Source organism: Lactuca sativa, chromosome 6 (assembly GCF_002870075.4).
Source record: "Lactuca sativa cultivar Salinas chromosome 6, Lsat_Salinas_v11, whole genome shotgun sequence".
In the NCBI taxonomy this organism is placed as follows: domain Eukaryota; kingdom Viridiplantae; phylum Streptophyta; class Magnoliopsida; order Asterales; family Asteraceae; genus Lactuca; species Lactuca sativa.
The window spans coordinates 164,960,502-164,984,530 of record NC_056628.2 but is presented as its reverse complement, the minus strand read 5'-3'; the positions used below and the strand labels follow the sequence as shown (position 1 = coordinate 164,984,530).

General features: G+C 39.6%; 1 protein-coding gene across 1 annotated transcript; it reads right to left on the bottom strand.

Annotated features, from left to right (window-relative positions):
• Window positions 1–6,339: 6,339 nt before the first annotated feature.
• On the bottom strand, window positions 6,340–6,984 carry LOC128126917 (uncharacterized). The gene has a single exon (XM_052765092.1). It carries the CDS (start codon window positions 6,982–6,984, stop codon window positions 6,340–6,342), a length of 645 nt encoding a protein of 214 aa, XP_052621052.1.
• Between the last annotated feature and the right edge of the window lie 17,045 nt (window positions 6,985–24,029).

The following is a 24,029-nucleotide window of genomic DNA, read 5'->3' as shown; positions in this document are numbered from 1 at the left end:
TAGAGTTAAAGATGAAACACTGTGAGCCGAACACATGGAAAAATTTCACATTGGGCTTTCTGTTGTTAAGAATCTCGTATGGTGTGAGCGTGAATCGCTTGTTGAGATATGACCTGTTCTGTGTAAAACAAGCAGCATAAATAGCATCAGCCCAAAAATAAAGAGGTAAGGAAGCGAAACTTAGCATAGTTCGGGCAGCTTCACACAAAGATCGATTTCGTCTTTCGACAATTCCGTTCTGTTCAGGTGTGTAGGGAGCTGAGAAGTTGTGACTTATTCCCTTTTCTGCTAGAAATTCTTCAAATTCCCTGTTCTTGAATTCCAGACCATTGTCGCTTCTGATGTTGCGAACGACCTTCTTGAGCTGTACTTCAATCTGCTTGATGAACACTTTCAGCTTATGAGTCGCTTCAGATTTGAGCTTTAGAAAGAACACCCATGTAAAACGTGAAAAGTCATCAACAATAACAAGAATATACTTGCTACCACCGATGCTTTCGATAGATGATGGACCACACAAATCAATATGAAGTAATTCGAGTGGTTCAATAACTTTTGTGTTAATTACAGATGGATGACTTTGACGACTCTGCTTCCCCATTTCGCATGCAGCACACAAATGATCTCTGTCGAACTTGAGCAATGGAAGGCCTCGAACATGACCTCTAGTGACAAGTTTGTTGATATCTTTAAAGTTGAGATGAGAGAGTCTTCGGTGCCACAACCAGCTTTCATCAGATTGAGCTTTTGATAACAAGCATATAGCTGGGTTTCCTTTGATAGGTTTAAGATTTAGAGGAAACATTTCACCCTTACGCTCCGATTTGAGAATGACTTTCTTCGTCTTTTTCTCAATAATTTCAGAACCTTCATCGTCGAATGAGACTTTGAGACCTGTACCCCCAACAAGTTGAGATACACTGATGAGGTTGTGTTGGAGTCCTTCCACATAAGCCACCTTCCTTATAGTAAAGTCACCATTTGTTATCATTCCGTATCCCTTTATGGTGCCGAAAGAGTTGTTTCCAAACTTGACGTTGCCACCATTTGAAAGAGACCTGTATTCCCTGAGCTCCTTTTTCCTTCCTGTCATGTGACGCGAGCAGCCACTGTCGATGTACCATTCTTCGTCGAACTGCTCGTCACTTATAACCTGCAAAAATTAAGCAGATTTAGGAACCCAAAGTTTTTTGGGCCCACGTGAGCTTTTCACAGGAACGGGAATAGTAAGAGAGATGTCAACTAGATATGTTCGTTTTATAAGTGTTGTTTCATCTTTCTTTTTAATAGTAAAAACTTTGATTTTATTAGGATTAGGTGCGTTCGGTTTAGACTCTGGTTTGGATGCATTAACCTTCTGTTTGCCTTTTTGTTCAGCTGACGAATGAGATTTTTGTGAACGAACAGAATGAGCTTTTGAGTGAGAAGGAGATGAATCGGAAGAAGTAGAGGAATTAGAGGAATGAGAAGGAGTGGGTTTAGATTGAGATGACTTCTTATCTTGAGACTCTAGGTGACCCTTTTGCTTTTGATCATTGGTGGGACTAGCCTTAGAGTTTTGATCTCTTTTGACTTCAGAAACGAACCTTTGCTTTTGGTTGGAGCAGTTCTCTGAACCGAACATATGCTTTCGGTTGGAGTCATTTTCAGAACCGAACCTTTGCTTTTGGTTGGTATTCTCTTCTGAACCGAACCTTGACTTTCGGTTGTTGTGGCTCTCATGCTTTTTGACAAGATTGTTCTCAAACTTCAGATTCTTGTCTTGATGTGAGAAATATGCATTCTGGGATTGCCAGAATTGTTTCCTTTCAGAGAGATTCTTCCTGTATCTCTGATTCCTTTCACGTTTCTTATTCCTCATCTGCTTCAGTTGATGATGAATATTGGCTTTCATTTTAGGTTTCTCCTTGGCTGGTTCACTTTGAACTGTAGGAGTTTCACTTTGAACTGAGGAACTAGAGGGAATGTCTTCTTTTGCCGAACTTCCATTCTCTTGAGGAATGTCTTTCGTACCACTAGTGTTTGGCTCATCGAAATTATCCGGCTTATTCAAGGGTTCTGGTATGTATCTACCTTTACTCATCCATGAGGTTCTTTCTGATAAGCCTGCCATTTCGTTTGCATTATCTATTGGAGCAGACCAGAAGTACTCATCGCAGCCATCAGCATTGTCTTCGTTCACAATAGCTGTGAGTTCAGTGGTCTGATGTTCGGTTACTCCAGTGACCTTGTAGACTTGATTTGGAGTGGTCCTGACCTTTTGATATACAACCGCTTTCTCTGCTAAGATCGGGGACTTTTGTTGGGACAATCAAGCGAACTCCACTGAATTTTCAGAAATTAGATTCTTGTGGTTTTTAGGTTCGTTTTTTACAAATTCTGAGCAGTCAACCGTGTCCTCTACAGAAATTTCACTCATGTTGTCGTCCTCATTAAGCTCAGATGCATTTTCAACATCTATTTTATTTTCTGAGCTCAAGTTGGCGTTTAAAGAGTCAAATTTTTGTATGGTTTCGGTTCTCAGTTTAAGTCTATCATTTTCATCCAAAAGCTTTTTGAGCATGTCCTTGTGGTCCTTGGATTTAATGAAAGATTCAATTTTGTCCAGTCCATACATATAGGTCGGATTGACGTCATCAGATGATATCACACTCTCACAGTTATAAGCTTCAGCATCGATTTCATCCTCCTTAAATTCAAGGAAGGGCAAAATCATGCGATGGATCTTTTGGCCTATTTCACAGTCCAAGTGAAGCTGAGTAATATTAGAATAAAGATGTTTTGCAATTAAACAAAAAACATTCCGCTGTTTTAACAACTTTAAATTGTCTCTTTGTAAATAAATGTTTTCGTCTTTAATTTTAACTAATTCAGACTCCTTCAACTCGATCCACATGCGCCGCTCCTCACTCTTCGAAGACACCCTGCTTAATTGATCAGTTAGGTTAGAATTGGTGACTCGAGTTTGAGTTAAACTACTATCTAGATGAGAAATTCTTGTATTAACATTTTTTAGTTCTTTCTCATATGAGGATTGTGGTACTTTAGATGAAACGAAAACCGATTGTACCTTCTTGATCAGTTCATTGAGCTCATTGAACTGCTGGCTGAGCGGTTTGGCCGTAAAGCACATATCCTGTTGCTCATTCGGTTCATTGCTTCCACCATCAGTGTTGTATCCCCTCAACTGAGATACATCGGACACCATGAAGCACCTTCCTCCACTGCTTTCCTCCTTTGCCACACAAGCCTTTCCATGAGAAGGCTTCCTCACTTCATCGTCTTCCGAGTCGGTTGACCAAACTTCCACGCTACCGAACTCATCATCAGCAACCGAACCCTGCATAATTAGAGCATTCATGGAAGGGTTAGCGGTAGATTTCTTCTTTCTCATTTCATCAAGCCTTTTCTGCAGCACAACTTCCTCATCCTTTTCCTCGTCTTTTTCAGCCATCTTTTTGAGGACACAATCCTTAGCATAGTGGTTTTTCCCACCACAGTAGTAACAGCTTACTCCGGAATCACCATCTGCTTTCGGTTCCTTCTTGGGCTCTTCAACCTTCGGTTCATTGTTAACCTTTTCTGAACTATAACTCCCCTGCCAGTTTCGGTTTTTGTTGCTGGGGAATCTCTTCTTAATGAACCTCTTGGGGTTAGACACCATCATAGCATAATCCTCAGACGTGAGGTCATGCTCCTCCAAGTTGAGGTCTTCATCCTCCCTCACAGCTTTACTTTTTGACAGAAGGGCCAGCGAACCTAGGCTTGAAACAACGTTCTTTTCCTGCATCACAATCTTCTCCTGGGACTTGAGAAAACCCACCAGTTTCGCCAAAGAGTATGATTTAAACTGCTCATGGGCCTTAACTGTTGACACCACTGCTCTCCATTCTGACCTTAGACCATTTAAGAACGTAACCTTCTGCTCGATAAGCTTCCTTTCGATGTCATGTTTGATCATCCTGCTGAGAAGATGATTGAAGCGATCAAACGTCTGGGTCACAGTTTCTTCGGCTCCTTGCCTGAATTCTCCAAACTCAGATAAGAGCAAGGTTTGGATAGAATGTTCAAGATCCTCGTCTGTAGAGTACAGTTCGCGAAGTCTATCCCAAACTTCTTTTGCCGTCGTGCATGAGCTGACCAACCTGAAGGTGTCGGACTGAAGGGCGAATCTTATCAATCTTAACGCCTTGATATTACACTGGAATTTATCCTTTTCATCTTGTGCAATATCTTTGACATCCTTCAGCAGATCATTATACTCCTTTTGAGTTTTAATAATCCTAGACGTTGCAGAATGAGAAAAAGGTCCATTAATTATTGCTTCCCATATGAGGTATCCATTATCCTCAGATCCTATAACGTAGTCTTCGAAGTGATGCGCCCGGACTTCATAATCATGGGTATATAGGATTGGAATCTTCGTGGTTGAACCGATGCTGTTGGAAATATTGATGGGGTTTGATTGCGACTCGTCCATTATGATCGAAAAACCTGTTCAAAGATCAGACTTGTAATAAATCAGATTAGGGCAAAACAATAAATATCAAGATACGTCAATAATGAGATGACGGTTCAATAAATATCAGTAATTGCGGAAAAACCCTAATTGAAACCTTTTAACAGAAAAGATGTGTATCGATTGCACAGCCTCCTGCTCTGATACCAATTGATGAGATTAAAACTTAATCTTGAAGATCGATTAGATCTTAAACAAGTATATAAATACTAAACAGCAAGAACATGAAAATAAAGAACAAGTCAAGAATGAATCAAACGTGTCGAATGATTAAAACAAAACCCTCAGAAGAGCTCGATTAAGAACATCAATTGTAGAGGATTAGTAGGTTTACAAGAATGATAAAGAATACTGTAAAGCTATCGTATTTCTCTAAAGCGTTAACCTAATATGCATGCAAGCATATACTTATATAATAAATCTAAAAGGCTTCTCGGGTGGACAGGCCCAAACCGGAGTACAAAATAATTGGACTAAAAGCCGAGCCCAATGACGCAATCCTCTAGCGAATCTTCAACCCAACAATATGTGTTGGAGACTCTTGTGGTCGGTAAAAATAGTACACTTAGTACCGTATAAGTAATGTCTCCAAATTTTTAGTGCAAAAACTACAGCTCCTAATTCAAGATCATGGGTAGTGTAATTATTCTCATGCACCTTAAGTTGTCGTGATGTATAGGCGATAACTTTTCCTCTTTGCATCAACACACATCCCAATCCTTGACTTGATGCGTCGCAGTACACGACGAAATCTTCTGTCCCATCTGGAAGGGATAGGATTGGTGTACTACACAACATTTGCTTCAGTTTCTAAAAATCAGCTTCTTGTTTGTCTTCCCAGTTGAACTCCATATCCTTCTGGGTTAGTGTTGTAAGCGGCTTGGCTATTTTAGAGAAATTCTCTATGAATCTGCGGTAATAGCCAGCAAGTCCTAAGAATTGACGCACTTCTGTTGGTGTCTTTGGTGCGTTCGAATTCCTAATTGCCTCGACTTTGGATGGTTCAACATGAATTCCTTCATTGCTAACTACATGACCTAAAAGTTGTACTTTTGTAATCCAAAACTCGCATTTGGAGAATTTAGCATACAACTTTTCTTTTCTTAGTAGCTCCAAGATTATTTGCAGGTGTTGACCGTGTTCTTCCTTGGTTCGTGAATATATCAATATATCATCAATAAATACGATCACAAATTTATCCAAGTATGGTTTGCAAACGCGATTCATGAGATCCATAAACACTGCTGGGGCATTGGTCAGTCCAAAACACATAACTAAGAACTCATAATGACCATAATGAGTTCTAAATGTTGTTTTCCGAATGTCGTCCTCTTGTACCCTGAGTTGATGGTATCCAGATCTAAGATCTATCTTTGAGTAGTAGCTAGATCCTTGCAGTTGATCGAATAGATCATCAATTCTTGGAAGCGGATAATGATTCTTGATTGTTAGCTTGTTCAGCTCCCGATAATCAATACACATTCGAAAGGATCCATCCTTCTTCTTGACAAACAAGATTGGTGCTCCCTAATGTGAGAAACTTGGTCTGATAAATCCTTTTTCAAGAAGTTCTTGTAGTTGGCTAGACAATTATTGCATTTCAGACGGAGCCAATCGATAAGGAGATTTCCCTACTAGTACTGCTCCTGGAATTAAGTCGATTCGAAACTCAACTTGTCGGACGGGAGGTATTCCAGGTAGATCCTCAGGAAACATGTCAGGGAAATCACATACTTGAGGTATGTCCTTGATTTCTTTGTCTTTCTCTTCCTATCTACATTGAGGGCTAATAATGTGCTACATTTCTGATGTAGATATTTCTAGGTCTTAGTACAAGAGATGACTTTGAGGTTCTTCCCAGATTTATCACCATAGATAATCAGGGCTTCACCATTTGGTAAGGATAGTCGTATGGCTTTCTCATGACATAAAATTTCAGCATGGTGTGAAGATAACCAATCCATGCCAATTATGACATCAAAACTACCGATTGGCATTGGCATGAGGTTGACGTGAAAAAGGTAGTTATTAAGAGTTAACAAACATTTTTCTAGGGTTTCATGTGTTTTCTCAGATTGTCCGTCAGCAATTTCTACTTCATAGATTTCTTTTAATCTGCTAGACTTATGACTTAACAATTTTCTAAATGTCAGAGTTATAAAACTTCGATCTTCTCCAGAGTCGAAGAGTATGGTAGCATATAAATTATCTATGAGAAACATACCAGATTCGACCGAAGGGTCCTGGATAGCCTCTCTGCTTCCGATCACAAACGCCCTGCCACGTCCTATGCCTCCTTGACTCCTTAACTTTGGACATTCTTTCTTGATCTGTCCAACCTCCCCACACTCGTGGCATTTTCTTCCTTCACCAAGACCTGTCCCATTATTGGTTTGTTGATTGACTGTTGCAGGTGTTGTGCTCCTGCAGTAACTAGCAGTATGCCCCCTTTTCTTGCACTTCATGCAGACAAAACAGTCACCTGGATGATGGCGGTTGCATTGATTGCACCATGAAGATTTTGGTTGCGTAGGTACTCCTGTTGTGGCTGCATAATTGGTTGCCACTTCTTGTCTTTTCTCAGATGATTGTTTGGGATTCTTCCTATTAAACTTGCGCTTGTTTTTTCTAGATTTGGGAGACTTAGCCTTTGAGATTACTTATGTTCCTTGGATCTCTGTGAGGGTTAGCTGATGAGCTATGCTCTTGGTACTGTCATAAGTCGTAGGCTGTGATGCGATCACCATGCCTTTGATTTGCGATGCTAAACCCCAGATATATCGCTCAATCTTCTTATATTCATGGGTTACAAGTGCTGGACACATTGATGCAAGATCATTAAATCTAGCGGTATAAGCTTTTATCTCTGAACCCTTCGTCGTTAGGGTCCACAATTGTTGTTCCAGCTTATGTATTTCCTCCCCAGGACAATACTCCTCTACTAGCATCATTTTTAGCTCTTCCCATTTCATGGAATTTGCAGTATCAATCCCCATTGTATTCACATGGCTATTCCACCATGTAAGTGTTGCATCGGCAAAAGTACATGCTACAAATCGTACTTTACAATCTTCTAGACAAAAGCTTATTTGAAAGACGGACTCTATATTTTCTATCCACCTCGTCAAATTAACTACCCCTTCATTTCCATGAAAGCTTTTTGGCCTACAATTCATAAAATCTTTGTAGGTACATGTTCTAGTGGTCCCTACATGGCCTTCATTTCTAACTCCATCCCTTGTGACATTAGATAGAGCCGCATAAATTCTTTGAGATATGATTTTTTCAAGTTGTACTGTACTTATTGAGGGGTTTATTTCTGGTGGTGGTTGCCGTTGTTGTTGTTGTGGTGTTGATGGTCGGTTAGGGTTTAGCCGATTACTCCTTCTAGGCATTTTGTTTTACTTCGTATTATAAATAATAAGAATTTTATGAGTTTGTTAGTAAGTTAATAAATGAATACTTAAATACTTCAGTTATTCTTCAAAGTGTAAAACATAATGGATAACACAATGATTATTGTAATATATGCTTCATATTATTATTGGTGGTTACATCAGTTTATTTTGGCTTATAGGAGAAAAGTTTCTATAAACATTACAAAATTTGCAAGGTTTTTTACATCCTTGCTATAAACTTTTACTCTTCTTGCCTTAACTAGTCTGGTTTTCTGTATTTACACAACCACTAGTTTTAGATTATCTACCAGAAACCCAAGTGATGACCTAGCACATCAGTGACATCAACCACTTGCTCCTCAATTGCTTGAGTTCTCTGCTCAAGACCTCCTGTGCGCTCCTCGTTTCTCGAGGTTTGATTGTATAGCTCTAACTCTGCAATCCTCGCATCATGAGTAATCATATCATTATAAGCAAAATTTATACGATGATGGACATCCATCACTGATTCCTGATCTCGCGTCCTTTGTACTTCTAGCCTTCGTACTCTTCCGGAGAGATGAGTAGCCCTTCCTTCAACAATTTCCATCTTATCTTCAATTTTCACACTTTTCTCAAACAATTGAGATTAGGCGTTCACTTCAGAAGAATGTGGGGGATGTGGTCAAGATGATTGACCAGTCTCATACATCTTAGCATCTCTTTCTTCTGCCACCCACCTATCGACGGTTTGGGCTATCCATGCAGGTTTATATTGAACTCTATGACTTCCTGAAGATGTCGCCTTCTGATTCTTCTTAATCTTTTTCCATATTGGTATGTATTTACGTGTTGTGCGTTTCATATTTGCTCCTCCTGGAACTTGACGATAAAGAGTGTTCATTGGTGGTAAAGATGATGCTACTGATTCTGTCTCCTCCATTGGTTTGCTCTCTTCCATTGGTTCACTCTCTTCCCATTCATTGGAAGGTAAAGGTGCTCCATCTTCAGAAGGTATTGGATGAAAGATGGTTGGATTTATAGGGTAGTAAGGATCGCCTACCATCCTGGGGAATGAAACTTCCTCTTCTTCATCTGTATCCTCGATGATTATCCATTCTCGTGAATGTGCCATGTCGAATTTCTATACATTTTGGATCATCAAGAGTTTAGTTTATCAAATATTTCTCCGAAATTAAATATTCCATATGATCTGATCATAATAAAATGTAGTTGTGCACCTACACCTAGTTGTGATAGGATCTATGCACATATAAACTTTCGTTGGAATATTTGATCAAAATCCTTGAGATCAAAAACATTCCGGGTATTAAGGTGTATTCTCTCCGCGGGTCTAAGTCTTCATATATGACTCTATATTCTTATTTATTTTATTCATGCTTTAACTATTGTTTGTTACTTTAGTAGAGTAATTAATAATACTTTTTATCGTAGGCTAAGAGGGATATACCTAAACCTAATAAAGGAAGCCCTAAACTACAGACGTGCTCTCCTAAGAAAGTACAAGTTCACTATAGTTAATAACTTTGATCAGTTTTGTATGACTTATCATATGAACAAGGAGGAGGTCACTCTTAGCAACCTTCAAGGCCTTTTAAGGACTGCAGAAAGCAACCTGAAAGGCAAGTCGATTGTCTCTACTCCTACTCCTACTACTTCTGCCCCTGTTCTGGCAATCAGACATTAGAAGGGAAAGAAGAGGACTGCTTCCTACAAGAGATGCAAGGGAAAGTCTCTTGATGGATCCTCTTGTAGTGGGACCAAAGGTGGTTCTGCTAATTACTCTTCCAATCTGAATGATGTTGATTGCTTCCATTTCTATCACAAAGGGCACTGGAAACAAAGTTTCCCTAAGTACTTCCAGAACATAAAGGATGGGAAGATCAAGACCTCCTTTGCAGGTATTTAAACTATTCAATCTAATCACTCATCACATGGTAATTCTTGGGTCCTTGATACAGGTTGTGGATTACACTTTTGTTCTGATTTGCAGTGACCAAAAAGAATTAGGGATGTGGAGCATAGTGTCACACCCCGGCCGTCGGCAGAAACACCGGATGGTGTAACATCATTCTTCATATCATAGTTATATAACATACATTGAACAGTATTAAAGAAAATACATACCTTTATTGATAATTGAAAGTTACATAACTGTTTCTCTAGAACCTATTACATAATATCCGACTATGGCATATTTCTTAATGAACAGAAAGATAATAGTAAAACTTCTCCTGTTCGAATACATACCAGCTTTTCAAGATCCTGAAAAGCACATACATTTTAAAATACGTCCACATAAAGTTGGTGAGTCCACAGGTTTTGACTCTATATAAAAATAACACATTTTCCAAGTTCAAAAGTATAGTTTTGAAAGTATCATTTTGACTCTTCAACATTTTGTATATATATCAGGTATAATATTCTACTTATCAAATAAGTGCTATACCTAAACGTTCTTTGAACCTAGAGTATAACTAGGGGGAAACATATGCATAACATTAATACTTGTATACGACAAAGTATAATGTTTCTAACAAATTGCTACCATGAGCCTGTAACCGCTGCTATGACACAATACCTCTGATAAAACACACTCATGATTTCCATGAGACACAATACACTCATAATTTCTATGAGAAACAACACCGTACGCTTCATCGATGCCGGAACAATAACAAGTAAAAGGATAGTTCGTCACTTGTTTATGGTTGACTGTAATTAACAATCCCAAGTGGGGTTGTTAACCCGTATACTAATTATACATGACTTCCTCGCTCACATGGGATTAGCGGTTACAGTTCAGAGGATTTCCGCTTAGATCCCTAATCTTAGTTGATGAATACAATTACTCATGTAGACTTCAACGACTTCCTAAAGCCCTAACAACAAAAGCATTTTCGTGTCTAAAACCCTAAGTTACTAGACTTTGCTTTTAAACATTACTCCTAACTTCATAACATTTAGGCAGTATAACAGCGATAACTTGAAGTAAAACCAGGTTTTATCTTGAAATAGAACCAATAACAACAACAACATATAACATAACAAGTTTTATATTGACATAAAACCAACAATAACAACGTACATACTTTTTAACATATAGAACTTCTGAATATAAATTCGGAACTATATTGCTCACAACATATATAGAATCTTAAGTATAACTCAAGATCTACATTAATATATTTCAATAACAATAGCATGCTAACAAGTTGACAATAGTTGTATATATTTAAAATATTATATTTAGAACAACTATATCTTGATTAATATAACTATCTATATTGATACAAATAAACCATCATATAGACCTAATAGTAACGTATATATAATATATAGCATGTGTTTTCCCCCAAAAAATATTAGAAAGTGGGTCCGTGAAACTCACCGTAGTAGCGTGATTTTATGTATCTAAGCAGAAACAGTCAGCGATACGAGGTCGTCGGGGCTCGGGATGCAAGATGGCTTCAGCAAGGGAGAGAGGAGAAAAGGAAATGGTGTAAGGAATAGCTAAGGTCGAACCTGCTATTTATAGTAAGGATTTTCGAATCTCACGTCGTAAGTTTTATAAAACCCACGTCGTGAGTCTTCATGCTCATCCCGTAGACTTGCCATTTGCATCCCTAGCTTCGGAGGGTGGCCATGTGACTCCTCACGTCGTGAGTTATCCTTGCTCACGTCGTAAGTTTGCATCTTATCCCTTCATAGCCTCATCATACACCTTCTAGATTCCAAGATGTGGCAAAATGACACCTCACGTCGTGAATAAACCCTTGTTCACGTCGTGAGTTCAGTCTGATTAGGGTTTCTGATAGTCGAATCTTCGGAAGGTCGTAACTTTCGCATACGAAATCTGTTTTTGATGTTCTTTACATCCACGTGTAGGTATTTACGAGTGCTACAACTCTCTTTTAGACTCTAATGGCTAATTCTAATTCTATTTTAACTTCCTCTTATTATAGAGATATATAGTGTTCGGTTTATCACAACTTCCTTATGCGAAGTCAGATTCAGATGTTCTCTACATCTTTGGAATCGTATGGACATATACTTTGAGTTCTATTATAAAGAAAGTTCGTATTTGTATTAGAAATTATCATGAACTACATAGTAAGTTTATCACATTATTAGTTTACAAAATTATATGATTGGTATAATGACATGTGATTGTCTATTGACCTATTTTGACTGGTGTTACACACCGGAAGATAAACTTAATCATGGGAATAGGAAAGTGTCGCCTGTAACCAAGATTGGAGTTTATTATTTATTGCTTACTAATGGTTTATATTTAGATTTTAATAATTGTTGTTACTCTGCCGATATGGCGAGAAATATTATTTCCTTTCACAGTTTGTATAAACAAGGTTTTACATTTTCTTTTAGTAATGAAACTGGTGGTATTAATGCTGATTACAATGGTGTATTTTATTTTGAAGAATTAACTTGCAATGATATATATGAAACCCTGATGGTTATAGATAAGTTAGGAAATTTTGTGTTACATATTGATTCTTCCAATGATTTGGATAAGGCATGCTTGTGGCATTGTCGTCTTGGACATGTCAACAAGAAGCGCATAGCCTAACTCCAAAAGGATGGAGTCTTGGAATGATTCGAATTAAAGTCGGATGACACTTGCGGATCTTGTTTACTTGGAAAGATAACCAAGTCACCCTTCACCGGTACTTGTGAAAGGGGTGAAGATTTGTTGAATCTCATACACACTAATGTGTATGGACCATTTAGAACCGCCACACGAGATGCTAACTGCTTCTATATGACTTTTACTGATGATTATAGTAGGTATGGCTATATCTACTTAATCAAGCATAAGTCAGAAACTTTTGAAATGTTCAAAGAGTTTAAGCAAGAAGTGGAGAATCAATTGGGCAGGAAGATAAAGATGTTGTGATCCGAACAAGGAGGAGAGTATCTTATTATCGAGTTCCTTGACTATCTTAAGGAATGTGGAATTGTTTCACAATTGATGCCACCTAGGACACCATAGATTAATGGTGTGGTTGATAGGCACAATAGAGCCTTGCTTGACATGGTTCATTCCATGATGAGTCGAGCTTTGTTACCTATCTCATTCTAGGGGTATGCCTTAGAAACTTCCGCCCATATCTTAATCCAGTCCCTACCAAAAAGTTTTCCAAAACACCTCACGAGATGTGGACAAGGAAGGTTCCCTCATTAGATCACATCAAAAGTTTGAAGTTGCGAGTCTTTCATGAGACGTGAGAGTCATGACAAGCTCGAACCTCGAAGTGAGCAATGTATTTTCACCGGCTACCTGCAAAAGTCCTTTGGACATCTCTTTTATAGACCGAGTGACAATGTTGTCTTCGTCGTGCGGAGAGGAGTCTTTCATGAGAGAGAGCTCATATGCCAAGGGGATAGTGGGAGGCAAATTGACCTTGAAGAGCTTAATGAGTCAAGTGGTGAAGGAACCTCAAACACTAGCACTCAACCCGAAGAGGAAACTCCGGTTGAACCAATTTACAAGTCCATACCTCTGAGGCGTTCCAATAGAGTTAGTGCTCCACCTATGTTATATGGTTTTCATATAAAAGATGAAGGTGATACATTTATTAGTGATAGCACACCAGTAAATCTGGATGAACCTAACAACTATAAGGAAGCCATGGCAGGCCCCAAGTCTACAAAATGGAAAGAGGCTATGGACAGGGAGATTCAGTCCATGTATGACAATCAAGTTTGGAAGCTCGTTGACAATGTACCAGTTCGTAAGATAGTTGGGTGGAAATAGATCTTCTAGAAGAGGACCGACATGGATGGGAAAGTAAACACATATAAGGCGCGACTAGTTGCGAAGGGCTTTACTCAGACTCCGGGAGTTGACTAGGATGAGACATTCTCACCAGTAGCGAAGATTAAATCTATAAGGCTTATGATAGCCGTAGGTGTTTTTCATGACTATGAAATATGGCAAATGGATCTCAAAAATGCTTTCCTTAATGGAAATTTAGCTGAAGATGTTTACATGAGTCAGGCAGAGGGTTTTGTCAATGCAAAGTACCCTGATAGAGTGTGTAAGCTTGAGAAATCTATATATGTATTAAAACAAGCATATCATAGATGGGATCTTTGTTTTGATGAGAAAGTCAAAGTGTTTGGATTTTCGAGAAGCAAGGATGAGTCCTGTGTATATGTCAAAGCTAGTGGGAGTATAGTGAGCTTTCTGGTATTGTATGTAGATGACATACTGCTCATAGGAGACGACATCCAAACCTTACAGGAGGTTAAGTCTTGGCTTCGGAAGTGTTTCACTATGAAGGACCTTGGGGAAGCTGCTTACATCCTAGGGATAAGGATATTGAGAAACATGAGTAAAAGGCTAATAAGACTTAGTCAAAGTACCTACTTGGACAAGGTGTTGAAGCGTTTTAGCATGGAGAACTCAAAGAATGGTAAACTACCTATCCTAAGCAATACCAAGCTGAGTAGGACTCAGATTCCGAGTACAGAGGTTGATATAGCAAAGATGAGTCGAATTCCATATACTTTTGTAGTTGGCTCGATCATGTATGCTATGACTTGTACTTTCCCTGATGTGGCCTTTTCTTTGAGCATGGTCACCAGATATCAAGGGAACCATAGTAAAGCTCATTGGATTATGGTTAAGAACATTCATAAGTACCTACGGAGGACTAAGGACTAGGTCCTTACCCTCGATGGGAATGATGACTTGAGGGTAACAGGGTATAGCGATGCCAACATCCAAACCGACAGAGATAATTTCTACTCTCAGTTGGGCTGGATGTTTACCTTGAATAGAGGAGCAGTGACATGGAAAAGTTCCAAGTAGGAGACTGTAGCTAATTCAACATGCAAATCCGAGTACATTGCAGCAAGCGAAGCATGAAAGGAGGCGATATGGTTGAAAAAGTTCATCGGAGACCTTAGAGAAATTCTATCTATAAAGGAGCATGTGGATATTATCTACAATAATGAATGGGTGGTTACCTTAACGAAGTAACTGAGATATCATGGTAGATCTAGCAATATCGACCGGAAGTACCACTTCATAAGACATCAAGCAGAAGAAGGACACCTCGTCATAAAGGGGATATCGTCAGAGGACAACCCAGCAGATCCCCTTACAAAGGGACTGGCTAGGGTTAAGCACTTGCAGCATGTAAGGGGCATTGGGCTAACGGACGACATTAGTTTTAGTAATTAGATAAACCGAAACTTGTAATAGCTAAAATGTAATTGACATTTGATGATGAATAAAAGGAGTTTTATTTATAAGTAAAGTTATTGTCTTGTGTCAATTATTTACTATTGTTTCACTTTGCATGTTTTGACTTCCAGAATAATAAGATTTATTCAAACCATACACAGTCAATCCTATGTTGGAAGTATGTATGAAAAAAGGCTGTCATGAGTTGGCTTGTAGATTGTCTAAGGTGTTAGGTATAGCAACAGTTTGCTACACCATTCATGAGTACTTCTAAAATAAGATTTGAGAATTGGATCAACCCGCGCTCACATGAATTATTTCATGGAATTTATCACGAGTAATTGTGAGAAAATAATATCATATAGTCTTCAAACCAAGTTATGTGAGTTATTGACTACGAGTTGGTTGTGTATTGATGGCATGAAAACGCATTAGTAACTTGATGTTATAAAACGTGTCGTTGTGCATGATTCGATGAGTAGTTAGTACAATCAAATAACATCGAAGTTTATCTGTTCCCTTGTATCATAAGAGGATTCAAAGCAATATCTTGGGCCCCTCGATGGTTCTGTTTTGACTATGTTCCGGGCCCGGTCAGAACTAAATTGATGTGTTCAATTATGTTCTATGTCAGATGAATCAAAAATCGGGAAACAAATTGCAGGACAATAAGTATAACTATGTTCTATGTGTTTGTCCGCATAGATATCTTGAGTACAGAGGAATATATGATCCCTTATCTGAAGAACGCGTCACTGACTAGGTCAGAGTTCGACAGTGGCTTTTGAAAGCTTACAATTGCTAAGTTGGATCCCGAAGTCGCATTGGCAGTTATAGTTATTAGACTTATCAAAGTGGGAGACTATTGGATTTGGTGTCTATGCCCATAACTATAACTGGGATGTACTTGACCCGATTGTAGCATGATCCATTTTGGGTTGCCTTCACCAGTGCAATTTTATAGGATGGATTTTGAGAATAAGGTTATTTAGGTTTTATTAATATATTATAAGTATAATATTGTGACATCCCCATTTTCACGGCCAGAAAAGACCGATTTTGTTTATGCTTTATAAAAATCAGAGTACCTCTTTTAATAAGAATGTTGCGGAATTTGTTCCCAGTAAAATACGATAAATACGTTATCAAAGCATTTCCGAAGAAAAGTATTTTTATTCATTTTAAAACATTTGGGATGTCATTGTCAAAACAGAAACAAAAGTATAAACATAAATTACATTCATTATCACTAGTGATTTGTAACTCCTTAATCTCTCAGTGTAATGTGACTTCATATCAACACATGTGATATAAATAAACTGAGTCGGTCAGGTTGGGAAACCTAGTGAGTACATAGGTTTTTCAACCCACAATAATATAATTATTATGTTTAATCTTCAAAGATTTAATCAACCCAATTTCCCATCCCCAGTATCTTATTTATGAAGGGTTTTGAGCATTTTAACACTCCTAAGGTGTACATGCAACCCTAGAAACCTTGGATCTATGTTTGTCTAAAATACATGCAAAATTTGATTTCCAAGGTTCTTAATCCTATCTAGCATACATGGGGCACTTTAAACATAATACTAGCTAGAAATACATAACCTATAGTAATTTGGATTCCTTGAAAACCTTGTGAGACATAGGAGATGGTTGCATATGGTGAAATACTATGACTGTGAGATTTTGTATCATCCGGGCAAGGCTAATGTGGTAGCCGACGCTCTGAGCCGTAGAGCAGAGAGTGCTCTGATATGAGATGTGTGTATGAGGATGATGGTGATGACTCCATCTTAGATACCATTCGAGAGGCCCAGGTGGAAGCTGTGAGACTAGAGAACCACAAAAGGGAGCGGGTGATTGTTCAGGTGCCCGAATTTGTGACAGATAGTCGAGGGATTATAACTTTCCGAGGGCGGGTTTGGGTGCCCAATACGGGCGGAGCTCGGTGTATACTGATGGAGGAGGCGCATAGATCGAGATTCTCGATCCATCTCGGGGCCATTGAGATGTATTTGGACCTGAAGAGAGACTACTGTTGGCCCTATATCAAGAGGGATGTTGCTTGGATAGTTGAGAGGTGCTTGACCTGCCGTCGGGTTAAGGCAGAGCACCAGCGTTGACATGGTCCATTACAGCCTTTGGAGATTACCCAGTGGAAGTGGGAACAGACTTCTATGGACTTTATCACTAAGTTACCGAGGACTCCACGTGGAGTTGACACGATTTGGGTGATTGTGGATCGATTGACGAAGAGTGCTCACTTCCTCGCTATTAATGAGAGCTCCTCTACAGAGAGACTGGCTGAGATCTATGTGAGAGAAGTGGTAGCACGTCATGGAGTGCCGACCTCGGTAGTGTCAGATCGAGATTTTTGTTTTACATCCAGGTTATGGAAGAAATTTCATGAGGAGTTGGGCACGCGCTTGCATTTCGGTATGGCATACCACCCGTAGATGCACGGGTAGAGCGAGCGGACGATTCATATGCTCGAGGACATGTTGTGTGCATGTGTTATGGACTTTGAAGGAAGTTGGGACACTTACTTACCCCTGACTGAGTTTTCTTACAACAACAACCATCATTCGAGTATTGGTATGGCTCCCTTTGATCTTTTGTGTGGGAGGAGGTGTCAGACTTCCATTTGTTTGGGAGAAGTAGGGCAAAGAGTGATGGGTGGAACTGAGATAGTTCTGAAGACGAATGAGCAGATTCGGTAGGTCAGACAGAGGTTACTGACAGCCAGAGTCGTAAGAAGAGTTACACAGATCACCAACGTTCCGAGCTAGAGTTTCAGGTTGGAGACATTGTCCTCCTGAAGGTATCCGCATGGAAAGGGCTGATGTGATTCAGGAAACAGGGCAACCTGGGGCCCCGATACATCGGTCCTTTCAGAGTGACCACCAGAGTGGGTAAGGTAGCATATCGATTGGAGCTACCTGCAGAATTGAGTTAGATCCATAAAACCTTCCATGCGTCTCAGTTGATAAAGTGTGTAGTCGATGAGACGACAGTGGTGCCATTAGAGGACATTCAAGTGGATGCGAGCCGGAATTATATTGAGAGGCTGATTGTGATCTTGGATCGGAATGTGAAGGTTCTGAGGAACAAAGAGGTGACCCTGGTTTAGGTCTAGTGGCAACATCAACGAGGGTCCGAGTTGACTTGGGAGCCGAAATCCGAGATGTGAGAGTAGTACCGAGAGCATTTCTAGAGTAGGACTTCTAGGGTGAAGTCTTATTCTAGTAGGGGAGAATTGTAACATATAGACTCCTAGTTATATTATCTACTTATTTATTTTGAGGACCATTGAGCAAATCGACAAGTTGGTGCTACAACTTGTGGAGTAAAGTTTCATTGTGCCACGTGGGATTAATAATCTACTCTACAAGTCAGAGAGTCGACTCGCCGAGTAGATGCTGTGAAGTGAAACCCTAAATCCCCAGGTTTAGGGCCTCTATAAGGACACTTATAGCCTCATTTCCGGCTCTCCAGCTACTTAACCTTACTGTGTGAAACCCTAAACAAGTGTAGTGAGCTAAGAGAGTCTCCAAGCTAACCTTGAAGGATTTTAGTGCATCTTTGAGGAGGAAGAGGAGTTTGTTCTTCAAGAAACAAGCATGAGTTGTTGGGGCTCAGGCCATTCCGTCCAGAGCTTCAATAGGAAGGTATAAAGCTTGAATCTTTGCCCTTTTTTTGGTTAGATTACATGAGTTTAAGAAGTTAGGGTTTTCATCACATTTTATTTGAGACTTTGAGTATACTAAGTTATCTAGAGGTTTAAACCTTAGATCTAGACCTTGTGAGGTCCCTATATCTCAAAGGTCCCAACTTTATTCATCCATGTGAGGAGTATGGTGTTTAACACCTTATGAGAACATGTATTGGTAGATCGAAGCTTTACGTGACAATCGAGCCTTAGGATGGTAGATCTAGTGTTTGGAGTGTAGATCTACCTTAAATCGTCTGAATGAGAAATCAGATTGAAGGGACTCGCCGAGTCCATGAACTGACTTGATGAGTCAGTTAGGGTTTGTTCCAATGAGTTGGACCATGTGATAGCTCGGGGAGTTAGGGGTTAACTGTTGGGTTTTAGCCATAAGATCTTTCCTATGTGCGCATGCAAAACCCTAATGCTTGGATCTAGGCTTTCTAATAAACATGCATTGAATCCAAGTCTTCTAATGACTAATTAGGTTAAATAACAACATTGAAACAGATCTAGAATCATACCTTTGAGTTCCTTGTTGATCTTGAGGTCTTGGAGCTTCTAGAGTCACAAGTGTCACTCCTCTAATGGCTTACAAACACCAATAGCAATAAGAATGATTTAGGAGAGAGGAGAGGGGAGGAATTCGACCAGAGGTTCCTTGTTTTTGAAGATGTGTCGAATTCCCTATGCTATGGGGTCTATTTATACTTGTAGACTCCTTAAGGGTTACAACCTAAACCCTAATTGGATAATCTTCTCTTAAGGCTATCCAAATCCATTCCATAGATAAGTATATGGACGATTTTAGCTTTCCTAAAGCTCTTAGAATCCGTCCAAACATATCCAAATGGATTTACAGTCTAAAGCTTAACTATCAAACAATTGACAGTTTATACCCCTTTATTTAATTAATCTCTTTAAGTCACCAAATTAATTCTAATTAATTCTATGACTTATATTAATCAAATAACAATATATTATTCATTATATTATTCACATAATATATTAATAATATTTACTCTCTCTTAATAAATCATCCTATCAAGTTGCTATGGTGAAGGCAACCCAAAAGGACCATGCACAACCGGATCAAATACTTGCCTAATATAGTTGCAGCCTTAGACACTATTCCAACAGTCTCCCACTTGGATAAGTCTAGTAACTATACAAGTACAATTCGGTTTGCAATCATAGCTCTCAAAGACGCTGTCAACTCTGATCTAATCAATCTTGTCCTTTAGATAAGGGAACGTACAGTCCTCTGTTAGATATCATGCTGACAATCCTATGGAATGGTTAGTCAAGCATTTAGGTTTCTCGATCTCTGATTTATTCGACATAGAACTTAATCGAACACATCAATTCAGTTCTGACCGGGCCCGGCACATAAGTCAAATCAAATCATCGAGCGGCCGAGATATCGCTTTTACCTTCTTAGATAAAAGTTACAGATAAACTTCGATTTATATGCATTTGCTTATTCATTAACCAACTATACACAACAATACGTTTTATAACACCAAGTTACTGATGCGTTTTCGCATTATCAATGTACAATCAATTAACAAATAATAAACCATATATCTAGGTTTTAATACTATATGATATTATCGTCTTGCGATCACCTTTTATATCGTATTCCATAAGGTCATTCCAGCAAGCGCGGGTTTATTCCAATGCTCAAAACTAGTTCATAAGCACTCATGAACGTTGCAGCAATCCTTTGCTATGTCTAACACCATTTAGACACTCTACACACCAATTCATGACAATCTTCTTTCATATCTACTCCCAACATATGAACGATTGTGGACCATTTGAATAATTCGATTATTCCTAATAACCTCAATTATTCTGGAAGTCAAAACATGCAAAGTGAAACAATAGCTAAACAATTAACATAAGATAGTATCATTACTCATAAATAAAACTCCTTTATTTAATCATCAAATGTCAATTTACATTTATCTATTACATGTTTCTAATACTATCTAATCTATGCTAATATCATCCTTCAGCCCAATACTCCTAGCATGCTGTAAGTGCTTAACCCTACTCAGTCCCTTCGTAAGCGGATCTGCTGGGTTATCTTCTGATGATATCCTCTTCACTACGAGTTGTCCTTCTTCTACACGATGTCTGATGAAGTGATATTTTCTGTCGATATGTCTTGATCTACCATGATCCCTCGGTTCCTTGGTTAAGGCAACCGCACCTTCGTTATCACAGAAAATCTCCATGGGCTCCTTTATGGCAGGTACGACTCCAAGATCACCGATGAAGCTCTTTAGCCATATTGCCTCCTTCGACGCTTCGATCGCTGCAATGTATTCTGATTCGCACGTTGAATCAGCTACGGTCTCTTGCTTGGAACTCTTCCAGGTCACTGCTCCTCCATTTAGGGTAAAGACCCAGCCCGACTGCGAACGGTAGTTGTCCCTGTCGGTCTGAAAACTGGCGTCACTATACCCTCGCACTTTTAAGTCATCACTCCCTCCGAGGACTAAGAACCATTCCTTTGTCCTCCGAAGGTACTTAAGGATATTTTTTTACCGCAATCCAATGTGCTTTGCCAGGATTCCCTTGATATCTGCTAACCATGCTCAAAGCGAAGGCTACATCAGGGCGAGTACAAGTCATAGCGTACATGATTGAGCCAACTGCGGAAGCGTATGGTACTCGGCTCATTTCTGCTATCTCAGCTTCGGTACTCGGACTTTGAGTCTTACTCAATTTGGCATTACTTTGTATTGGTAATTCTCCCTTCTTTGAGTTTTCCATACTAAAACGTTTCAGTACCTTCTCCAAGTAAGTGTTCTGACTAAGTCCAATTAATCTCTTACTTCTTTCTCTCACTATCCTTATTCCCAAAATGTAAGAAGCTTCTCCGAGGTCCTTCATAGCGAAGCACTTCCCGAGCCAGGACTTAACTTCCTGCAGAGTCGGGATGTCGTTTCCTATGAGCAATATGTCATCGACATATAGGACGAGAAAGCTTACTATACTCCCACTGGCTTTGACATATACACAAGACTCGTCTTCGCTTCGTACAAATCCAAACTCTTTGACTTTCTCATCAAAGCAAAGATTCCATCTGCGAGACGCTTGTTTAAGTCCATAAATGGACTTCTCAAGCTTACACACTCTATTCGGATGCTTCGGATCCACAAACCCTTCGGGCTGAGCCATGTACACATCCTCAGCCAGCTTCCCGTTAAGGAAAGCGGTCTTGACATCCATTTGCCAAATCTCATAATCATGAAATGCGGCAATAGCTAGCATCACTCTAATAGATTTAATCTTCGCAACTGGTGAGAAGGTCTCATCATAGTCAACTCCAGGAGTTTGAGTAAAGCCCTTCGCAACCAATCGTGCTTTATATGTGTGAACGTTTCCATCCACGTCGGTCTTCTTCTTGAAGATCCATTTGCACCCAACGGTCTTACGTCCGGGCACAAAATCAACCAAATTCCAAAATTGGTTATCATACATGGATTGGATCTCGCTATCCATTGCCTCTTTCCATTTTGCAGACTCCGGGCCTGCCATGGCTTCCTTATAGCTATTAGGTTCATCAAGGTTTACTAGTGTACCATCACTAATATACGTGTCCCCTTCGGTAGTAATATGAAAACCATAAAACTGGGGTAGAACTCTAACTCTATCGGAACGTCTAAGAGGTAAGGATTCGTCAATCGGTTCAACCGGAGTTTCCTCCTCGGGTTGAGTGCCAGCGGTAGTGGTTCCTTCATCTATCGACTCTTGAATCTCTTCAAGCTCGATTTGCCTCCCACTGTCTCCTTGGCTTATGAGTTCTCGCTCTCGGAAAACTCCTCTCCTTGCAACGAAGACAACATTGTCCTTCGGTCTATAGAAGAGATATCCAAAGGATGTCTGCGGGTAGCCGATGAAAATACATCGCTCACTTCGAGGTTCAAGCTTGTCGTGAGCATCTCGTCTTACGAAAGCCTCGCAACCCCAAACCTTGATATGTGCCAACGAGGGAGCCTTCCCTGTCCACATCTCGTGAGGTGTTTTGGCAACCTTCTTAGTAGGGACTCGGTTAAGGATATGGGCGGCAGTCTCTAAGGCATACCCCCAAAAAGAGATTGGTAGCGAAGCACGACTCATCATAGAGCGAACCATATCCAATAAGGTTCGATTACGCCTTTCTGCCACACCATTCAACTGCGGTGTCCTAGGAGGCGTCAATTGTGAAACTATTCCACACTCCTTGAGATAATCGTGGAATTCAAGACTTAGGTACTCTCCTCCTCGATCGGATCGAAGCATCTTGATTTTCCTGCCCAATTGATTCTCCACTTCATTCTTGAATTCTTTGAACTTTTCAAAGGTGTCTGACTTTTGCTTGATTAAGTAGATATACCCATATCTACTATAGTCATCGGTAAAAGTCACATAGAAGCGGTTCCCATCCTTCGTGGTTGATCTAAATGGTCCACACACATCGGTATGTACTAGGTCCAATAGACCCTCGCCCCTTTCACATGTATTTGTGAAGGGCGACTTAGTCATCTTCCCAAGCAAACAAGACTCGCATGTGTCATCTTCCCTAAGGTCGAATGACTCCAACACTCCATCCTTTTGGAGTTGGGCTATGCGTTTCTTGTTGACATGTCCAAGACGACAATGCCACAAGGATGCTTTATCCATACTAGTGGAAGAATCAATATTCAAAACATCATTTCCTAAGTTATCAACAATCATAACGGTTTCATATATTCCATTACATGGTATAGCTTCAAAGTAAAAGACACCATTTAGATAAGCCAAAATAGAACCATTCTCATTATTAAAAGAAAATCTAAATCCTTGTCTATATAAACCATGAAATGAAATGATGTTTCTTGCCATTTCTGGCGAATAGCAACAATTGTTCAAATCTAAAACTAAACTATTCCTAAGCACTAAGGAGTACACTCCAATCTTGGTCACAGGCGACGATCTTCTGTTCCCCATGATTAGATTGATCCTTCCTTGCTCCACATCCCTACTTCTTCTTAGTCCCTGCACATTAGAACAAATGTGATAACCACAACCGGTATCAAGAACCCAAGAAATAGCATGATTAGAATCGTTAGATTTGATTGTATATATACCTGCGAAAGATGGCTTGATCTTTCCTTCTTTGATTGCTTACAGGTAATCCGGGCAGCTTCT